At 48.2% G+C, this 9,766-nt stretch overlaps 1 protein-coding gene across 1 annotated transcript; it reads right to left on the bottom strand.

Moving 5' to 3' along the window:
- Positions 1 to 6,087: 6,087 nt before the first annotated feature.
- LOC138801598 (apoptosis-associated speck-like protein containing a CARD) lies at positions 6,088 to 9,286 on the bottom strand. Its single transcript, XM_069984599.1, has 2 exons — positions 8,990 to 9,286; positions 6,088 to 6,708 (listed from the first exon to the last, which is right to left on the bottom strand). The coding sequence occupies exons 1-2, from the start codon at positions 8,997 to 8,999 to the stop codon at positions 6,413 to 6,415; spliced, it is 306 nt and encodes a 101-aa protein (XP_069840700.1). The 5' UTR covers positions 9,000 to 9,286; the 3' UTR covers positions 6,088 to 6,412.
- Positions 9,287 to 9,766: the final 480 nt, after the last annotated feature.

Genomic DNA, 9,766 nt, shown 5'->3' with positions numbered 1-9,766 from the left:
GAATAATACTGATCCATGGCACAGCATTGATCAGTATAAGCAATCTAATGATTACATGTAATAGTCCCCTAGGATGACTTAGTGTAAAAACTAAAATATGCTAGAAGAATAAACATATTTGGTATCGTAGCATGCTTAATTGTCCGATCTCTTAAAAGATTGTTCCTGATGTTTATTTTTACCATATGTCAGAAAAAAAAAGAAGAAGAAAAAGCGCTCAAGAACTCCTCCCATTTACAACTATATGATACCAATAAAAACTATCGATCATGGTGCAAAATATGACCCCAACCAGCCCTGTAGATGGAAATATAAAAGTGTCATGGCTCTTAGAAGGTGGGGAGGTGAGCACTGCTTCATGTAACCTGGACATCCGGGCATTAATGACCTTTGGTGATGGAGGGGTTATTATAGGTTTGGGCGGAGCAGCGGGGATTTTTGTGTCTTCTATGTTTCTTTCAGAAGTCTTGTTTGTAAGAGGAGAATCCAAGATGACTCACAGGCTAATGCTCAACTCCTCCATCTCACGTCCCCTAGTCCAAACAAGGAGAAAGTATGCAGAGACCGCTGTAAGAAGCTCCGTATGTCCAGGGATCCTGCTATTCATCATCCAACCAGAGCCAAGGGAAGCTGCCGCCCCGGGCTACACGGATGTCTCTGTTTATTCTGCGTCTTACTAATAAAATCTTTCTATACAGATCAGGAAGATTTCTTTATATATTTCCACTGTTCCAGTAACAACAAGCTGTATACTGATCCTTCCTGGACAGATTTTGTGTATTGTCTGTAAATTTGTTTGTATATTTGTTCTTCTTGGGGTCATTTTGTACTAAATGGAGAGTCAATAAGAACAATTTCTGGATTTCTGCTTATTTCCCTGGATGTTTTCTCTTCACAGGCCAATGTTTTATCTGTATAGAGGATACGTATGGGCTTCGGGACTTTAGAGACTACGGGGGAGATTTATCAAACTTTTGTAAAGTAAAACTGGCTCCATTGTCCCCTAGCAACCAATCAGATTCCACCTTTTCATTCCTCAGAGACTCTTTGGAAAATGAAAGATGGAATCTGATTCACTTCTACTTTACAAAAGTTTAAAATCTCCCCCTATGAGTCCTATTACAGGGGGCGATTGTCTGCCCAGTCAGGCTGAATCGGGAAGATATCAGCCGGTGTAATAAAGACAATGATCAGCTGAGGAGCCGATCATCGGCTGATCAGTGTCTTTTAGCATGTTATAAAATCATTGGCCCCGACAACAAATCACTTTACTACTTACTGTATAAGGCAAGGGCAAGGGCATGGACATTGCTAATAATGGGTGCTGATCACTGAGCTGTGTAATGGGCGCTGATCACTGAGCTGTGTAATGGCCGCATCAGTACTGAGCTGTGTAATGGGCGCATCAGTACTTAGCTGTGTAATGGCGGCATCAGTACTGAGCTGTGTAATGGGCGCTGATCACTGAGCTGTGTAATGGCCGCATCAGTACTGAGCTGTGTAATGGCGGCATCAGTACTGAGCAGTGTAATGGCGGCATCAGTACTGAGCTGTGTAATGGCCGCATCAGTACTGAGCTGTGTAATGGCGGCATCAGTACTGAGCTGTGTAATGGCCGCATCAGTACTGAGCTGTGTAATGGCGGCATCAGTACTGAGCTGTGTAATGGCCGCATCAGTACTGAGCTGTGTAATGGCGACATCAGTACTGAGCTGTGTAATGGCCGCATCAGTACTGAGCTGTGTAATGGCCGCATCAGTACTGAGCTGTGTAATGGCGGCATCACCACTGAGCTGTGTAATGGCGGCATCAGTACTGAGCAGTGTAATGGCCGCATCAGTACTGAGCTGTGTAATGGCCGCATCAGTACTGAGCAGTGTAATGGCCGCATCAGTACTGAGCTGTGTAATGGCCGCATCAGTACTGAGCTGTGTAATGGCCGCATCAGTACTGAGCTGTGTAATGGCCGCATCAGTACTGAGCTGTGTAATGGCGGCATCAGTACTGAGCTGTGTAATGGCCGCATCAGTACTGAGCTGTGTAATGGCGGCATCAGTACTGAGCTGTGTAATGGCGGCATCAGTACTGAGCTGTGTAATGGCGGCATCAGTACTGAGCTGTGTAATGGCGGCATCAGTACTGAGCTGTGTAATGGCGGCATCAGTACTGAGCTGTGTAATGGCCGCATCAGTACTGAGCTGTGTAATGGCCGCATCAGTACTGAGCTGTGTAATGGCGGCATCAGTACTGAGCTGTGTAATGGCGGCATCAGTACTGAGCTGTGTAATGGCGGCATCAGTACTGAGCTGTGTAATGGCGGCATCAGTACTGAGCTGTGTAATGGCCGCATCAGTACTGAGCTGTGTAATGGCGGCATCAGTACTGAGCTGTGTAATGGCGGCATCAGTACTGAGCTGTGTAATGGCCGCATCAGTACTGAGCTGTGTAATGGCCGCATCAGTACTGAGCTGTGTAATGGCCGCTGATCACTGAGCTGTGTAATGGCGGCATCAGTACTGAGCTGTGTAATGGCCGCATCAGTACTGAGCTGTGTAATGGCGGCATCAGTACTGAGCTGTGTAATGGCGGCATCAGTACTGAGCTGTGTAATGGCTGCATCACCACTGAGCTGTGTAATGGCCGCATCAGTACTGAGCTGTGTAATGGCCGCATCAGTACTGAGCTGTGTAATGGCCGCATCAGTACTGAGCTGTGTAATGGCCGCATCAGTACTGAGCTGTGTAATGGCGGCATCAGTACTGAGCTGTGTAATGGCCGCATCAGTACTGAGCTGTGTAATGGGCGCTGATCACTGAGCTGTGTAATGGCCGCATCAGTACTGAGCTGTGTAATGGCGGCATCAGTACTGAGCTGTGTAATGGCGGCATCAGTACTGAGCTGTGTAATGGCGGCATCAGTACTGAGCTGTGTAATGGCGGCATCAGTACTGAGCTGTGTAATGGCCGCATCAGTACTGAGCTGTGTAATGGCCGCATCAGTACTGAGCTGTGTAATGGCCGCATCACCACTGAGCTGTGTAATGGCCGCATCAGTACTGAGCTGTGTAATGGCCGCATCAGTACTGAGCTGTGTAATGGGCGCTGATCACTGAGCTGTGTAATGGGCGCTGATCACTGAGCTGTGTAATGGCGGCATCAGTACTGAGCTGTGTAATGGCCGCATCAGTACTGAGCCGTGTAATGGCCGCATCAGTACTGAGCCGTGTAATGGCCGCATCAGTACTGAGCCGTGTAATGGCCGCATCAGTACTGAGCCGTGTAATGGCCGCATCAGTACTGAGCCGTGTAATGGCCGCATCAGTACTGAGCCGTGTAATGGCGGCATCAGTACTGAGCTGTGTAATGGCCGCATCAGTACTGAGCTGTGTAATGGGCGCATCAGTACTGAGCCGTGTAATGGGCGCATCAGTACTGAGCCGTGTAATGGGCGCATCAGTACTGAGCCGTGTAATGGCGGCATCAGTACTGAGCTGTGTAATGGCGGCATCAGTACTGAGCTGTGTAATGGCCGCATCAGTACTGAGCTGTGTAATGGCCGCATCAGTACTGAGCTGTGTAATGGAGGCATCAGTACTGAGCTGAGTAATGGCCGCATCAGTACTGAGCTGTGTAATGGGCGCTGATCACTGAGCTGTGTAATGGGCGCTGATCACTGAGCTGTGTAATGGGCGCTGATCACTGAGCTGTGTAATGTCCGTGCAGTGTCCCAGAACAGCCCTTCTTATGCTCATATTTTTATTATAACTAGTTCTGTTCTGGAAAGCTATGGTCCACTGCAAACTGCGTGCATTGCGTTACCCTTCTCAGTATTCAGGTCTGCCATTTCAGTCACTTATTGCATGTGCATTCAGGTATCAGTGTCTAATGGTATTATGTCGCCTCCTAGTGTTCAAGGATGGTACTTCTCATGTATATTTCTCTGTATATGCCTAATGGTGTGATGATGCAATGGCTGGATGTCACATGACTGTGCCCTGCTTCCATGGTAACACCAATGGTCATCGAGCTTTTGGCTGGGGTTACCATGTGACTTCCTGTCCTACCTCACAGTGTAGTCTTGTCCTCCACCTTCAGGAGACAAGTTGTGTGTTTGTCCTCTCTCTCCCTGCTAAGAGAGAGACCTGCGTGTGCTCTGCTGCTCCAGTCCACTGGCTGTGTTCCTGTCTCAAGTTTGAAGATTCTCGTCTGGGTGTCGATTCTTCAGTCATTCTTCAGTTCCTCTCATCATCATCTTCTCAAATCATCAACAGCGGGTATTTCGTTCAGGTCTCATTCCATCCAGCATCTCATCCTCAGTTTCACTACTACTCCCATCATTCAGCACGCTACTCTCACAGCCTATTGCAGCATCACCCATTATTCTGCTTTATTCAGGATTGCCTTATTCCCGGTTGCATCCGGAGAGACTGTTACTATTAGTTACCACCGTTACAATAAATATACAACTACCGTTGTTTCTGAACCTTGGCATTGGTGTGTTCATTGGTGCCCTGACTAAGGACAACGAAGAATCGCACGCCCAGTATTCCCGCATGGTCAGGAGCCCGGTATCCAGCTGTAGCACCCTCGTGCCTACACCGTGACCACATTATCCTACAGCTGCCCCGGTTCCTGCCTGTTAGCACCATCTATACTGCGGAGTGGCCCCTAGGGGCCAGGGCATCGTAGCCGCATTAGTACTAAGCTGTGTAATGGGCGCTGATCACTGAGCTGTGTAATGGGCGCTGATCACTGAGCTGTGTAATGGGCGCATCAGTACTGAGCTGTGTAATGGCGGCATCAATACTGAGCTGTGTAATGGCGGCATCAGCACTGAGCTGTGTAATGGCCGCTGATCACTGAGCTGTGTAATGGGCGCATCAGTACTGAGCTGTGTAATGGCGGCATCAGCACTGAGCTGTGTAATGGCCGCATCAGTACTGAGCTGTGTAATGGCCGCATCAGTACTGAGCTGTGTAATGGCGGCATCAGCACTGAGCTGTGTAATGGCCGCTGATCACTGAGCTGTGTAATGGCGGCATCAGTACTGAGCTGTGTAATGGCGGCATCAGTACTAAGCTGTGTAATGGCCACATCAGTACTGAGCTGTGTAATGGCCGCATCAGTACTGAGCTGTGTAATGGCCGCATCAGTACTGAGCTGTGTAATGGCGGCATCAGTACTGAGCTGTGTAATGGCGGCATCAGTACTGAGCTGTGTAATGGCCGCATCAGTACTGAGCTGTGTAATGGCCGCATCAGTACTGAGCTGTGTAATGGCGGCATCAGTACTGAGCTGTGTAATGGCGGCATCAGTACTGAGCTGTGTAATGGCCGCATCAGTACTGAGCTGTGTAATGGCGGCATCAGTACTGAGCTGTGTAATGGCCGCATCAGTACTGAGCTGTGTAATGGCGGCATCAGTACTGAGCTGTGTAATGGCCGCATCAGTACTGAGCTGTGTAATGGCGGCATCAGTACTGAGCTGTGTAATGGCGGCATCAGTACTGAGCTGTGTAATGGCCGCATCAGTACTGAGCTGTGTAATGGCCGCATCAGTACTGAGCTGTGTAATGGCCGCTGATCACTGAGCTGTGTAATGGCCGCTGATCACTGAGCACACGCAGGCCTCTCTCTTAGCAGGGAGAGAGGACAAGCACACAACCTATCCCCTATGTGGTAGGGAATAAACTCCGACAGAACAGGAAGTCACATGGTAACCCCAGTGACATCCAGCCATTGCATCATCACACCATTAGGCATATACAGAGAAATATACATGAGAAGTACCATACTTGAACACTGGGGGTGACATACTACCTTTAGGCACTGATACCTGAATATATATACAAGAAATGAATGGAATAGCAGACCTGAATACTGCAGGGGTGACACAATACACGCAGTTTGCAGTGGACCATAGCTTTCCAGAACAGAACTGGTTATAATACAAGTGCGAGCATGAGAAGGGCTGTTCTGGGACACTGCATTTGCATGTGTGATATGATGGGTGACAGGGCCACAATGTCACATAACAATATATAGGATCCAGCTTGCACCACAGTATTGTACAGTAAGAAACCAGACACTTTCTACAGCAAGATAAAAAGTTTATTAAAGCAAATCTAATTCCTAGGTCAAAAAGAGGGACATGTAAGGGGAAAAGAGGGACAGGAGACGTGGGTCAAAAGTAGGGACTGTCCCTCCAAAAGAGGGACACTTGGGAGGTATGTATACTATACGGAGCCTGTGTCCGATAACTTCTCTTACACATCAAATTAGAATCCGGCAATGTATGTAATGTAGGGAATTTTCTTTAGTGTTTTACAAACAATGATCCGGGGTGAGACGTCTGCTGTGATGATAAGGAGTTACACAGTGCTGTACAATATACGGTGAACCCTCCGGCCTCAGCTAGCGGAGATCCATCCCAGCACCCATCTGGTTTTGGTGCCTTCCCAGCCTCCGGATGAGCGGAGCGTTATGTTTTCTCAGAGATTCCAGTAACCGGTCTTTGTCTTCATCTCCCCAGGCTTCAACGTAATCGAAGAGCTGCCGCATCTTCTCCTGATCGGTTGTCTTACTGCGCACTATGCTATTTTGTTCACGTTTTATTAGATTCCAGTCCCGGAGATCATCGAGGATCGGTGGCACCGGAGTCACATGTTGTATCAGCTCCGTTTGATGTCTGTCCACAAAATGCCCCATGTCTGTAATGAGAACATACCGGAGATCACATCTATGTCTATCACATCTGGCATGAGATTCTGAGGAGGAGGGAAGTTTTCTTTGTCTTCAGCACGGTTTTCATACAATCCTGTATTTTATTAATATGTTGGTTGGGTGCCCTGGGGGTGGGGCTACAGCCTTCTGCACCAATCCAGCCCTGCCGGCCAACCCCTCCTTATATATATAGTGGCAGCGCTCTGTAGTGACGTCACTCTGGCCCCTCATCACTGCAGAGCGCCCATGCCATAGACACTATTCTATTGCTGGACCAATTCCACCGTCAATGTCAATTCTTGCGGCGGATGGCGGAGCCTGCCCGACCATATGGGGTGTCTATGGGATGGACGGAGATGCGCCCCGCCAGGAGCGGGTACAAGCGACGGAATCCGCCGGAACTTCTCCGCATGGATTCTGTAGTGTGAACCCACCCAAATAGAAGGAAACAACCACAATGGCCGTCAGTCTGTCCCTACAAAGAATCCTCACCGAGTACCTGGGAGTCCAGATAACTACAAACCCAATATAGTTCTACCAAACCGATATTACTCCATATACATCTAACCTGGAATCCACCCAAACAGATGGGAAACTGGTGGCCAAACCTGGAGCCAAGAGAAGTAGAACGTGTGGTGTTAGGTACGGCCCAAACTAGTTTCTCCAGTTACGTTTTCTCGCTCTCCCACAGTCATCTGGCTTGAATCCCTTCCTCCCCTTTATCTGGAAGGCCGGCACTGTCGGGATATTACACAACTAACAACTCTAAGGAACAATCTAACTGAAAGACAATTTATTCCATTTACCTAGGTGGAGTCCTCTCTGACTGGCCAGACTCTTAACCCCTTCTTCCCCTTCCTGCCCTCCTGTTTGATTTGGCTCCAGCTGCCTGTTGAACAGTCCCCATAGCTGTGGAAGGAAAGGGTTAACCCCTCCTCCCCTCAGCCGCTGCTCCTGGAGCCGCTTCCCTTCCCTCCCTCCCGTTAGGTTTTAAAGTTCAGGGTTTTATACTTTTATGATATGAGTTTTGTTGTTGTCTATGGTGTGTATTTGTTCTTGTTTCTGATTGGGTGTCTTTTCCATGGCTAATAGACTGAGAGCCCTTAAAGGGGTTATCCCATGAAAATATTTTTCTTTCAGAGCAACTGGTTTCAGAACGTTATATAGATTTGTAATTTACTTTTATTTAAAAAAAAAAAAAAAAAAAAAAAAGTCTTCCTGTACTTATCAGCAGCTGTATGTCATGCAGGAAGTGGTGTATTCTCTCCAGTTTCACACAGTGCTCTCTGCTGCCACCTCTGTCCATGTCAGGAACTGCCCAGAGCAGCAGCAAATCCCTACAGAAAACCTCTCCTGCTCTGGACAGTTCCTGACATGGACAGAGGTGGCAGCAGAGAGCACTGTGTCAGACTGGAGAGAATACACCACTTCCTACAGGACATACAGCAGCTGTTAAGTATGGAAAAACTTGAGATTAAATATTAGTAAATTACAAATCTATATAACTTTCTAAACCAGTTGATTAGAGAAAGAAAGAAAAAAAGATTTTCGCTGGAGTATCCCTTTAAAGTAGTGGGTGGTCTCCCACATTGGGGGCCCCTGTTGGTGCACTTCCAACTATTTTTGTTTGTTGATAACTTTGGGCCGTCGACTACCCTCACCAAGTCACGCTCCTTACCCATATGTGTCCAATATATAGAAATGACACTATGGAACCGCCATGGGTCCTACCTGACCCCTATAGAAGAGTATAACACCAGTATATATAATGGGTATCACCATGTTTGTTTAATGCAAATAACAATTAAAATATTTACTAAATAAACAACGATTGTTGTAACAAAAGTGTTTAAAAATCCAAAGCTAAGACGGGTGACGTTTCCATATGATGTAGATACATAGGGGGAGATTTATGAAAGGGTGTAAATATACATCTGGTGTAAACTGCCCACAGCAACCAATCACAGCTCCTCTTATATTTTACCAGAGCCGAAAGCTGAGCTGTGATTGGCTGCAGTGGGCAGTTTACACCAGATGTATATTTACACCCTTTCATAAATCTCCCCCTTAGTGTACAGGCTGTGCGCAGTATACAGGGAGCGGAGCTGCTGCTCTCTACCCTGGACGACCGTCTCTGTCCCCTGAGAGCTGCAGGATATAGATAGTATTACACCACACTGTGTATATCTGTCTCTGACCCCCGAGAGCTGCAGTATATAGATGCTATTGCAGTATACTGTATATATCTGGTCGGCTGGATCCACTTACCGGCAGCCATGTCCGGAGATCCTTCTCGAGCAGCAGCGGTGTGAGGGTGTGAGGCGGGGTTGGACTGTTTCAGGCTTTATCTCAGAGATACTGTAATTTGGCGGGAAAATATTAACCCTCACACTGCCTGTGATAAGCCGAGCGGGAGGAAGAGGAGCAGCAGCACTGAGGGTTGGAATTCTGTTTTCTGTAACTTTCAGCTGCCGGCTGGTATACGAAGGAAGGGCACAGAGCGGGGGGCGCAGCATGGCTGGGATAGCTGGGAGTGTAATGGGTTAAGTACGGAAGAAGTGTGGGGCAGTAAGGGTTAAGTGTAAGTCAGTGGGAGAGGGAGTGGAGCCGACACGGAAAAGTGCGGGAGTTGCTAGGTGAGTCACTTAGCAACGGACACAGGTCCTATAAGAGGTGAAGAAGAGGCGGAGCATTAGTTGTCGCCAGACACAGTCAGCCCTCCCCTCGCCCCTATCGGAGGTTATATGGCGGCCGGGTGTGCGCGTCTTGGTTCATTTCTCGTCCTGACAGCCTGCGGTAGGGGGGTCTCATAGGGGACTTTAATGTAGAGTTACTCTGAAGGGGACCCGTCAGAGGGATGGTGACTGGTCAGTGACTGGTGCTGCTGGGGGATAGTCAGTGACTGGTGCTGCTGGGGGATAGTCAGTGACTGGTGCTGCTGGGGGATAGTCAGTGACTGGTGCTGCTGGGGGATAGTCAGTGACTGGTGCTGCTGGGGGATAGTCTGTGACTGGTGCTGCTGGGGGATAGTCTGTGACTGGTGCT

Source organism: Dendropsophus ebraccatus, chromosome 9, assembly GCF_027789765.1.
Source record: "Dendropsophus ebraccatus isolate aDenEbr1 chromosome 9, aDenEbr1.pat, whole genome shotgun sequence".
Lineage (NCBI taxonomy): Eukaryota > Metazoa > Chordata > Amphibia > Anura > Hylidae > Dendropsophus > Dendropsophus ebraccatus.
Note: the sequence above shows the minus strand (reverse complement) of the source record. Positions and strands in the feature narration are given on the sequence as shown.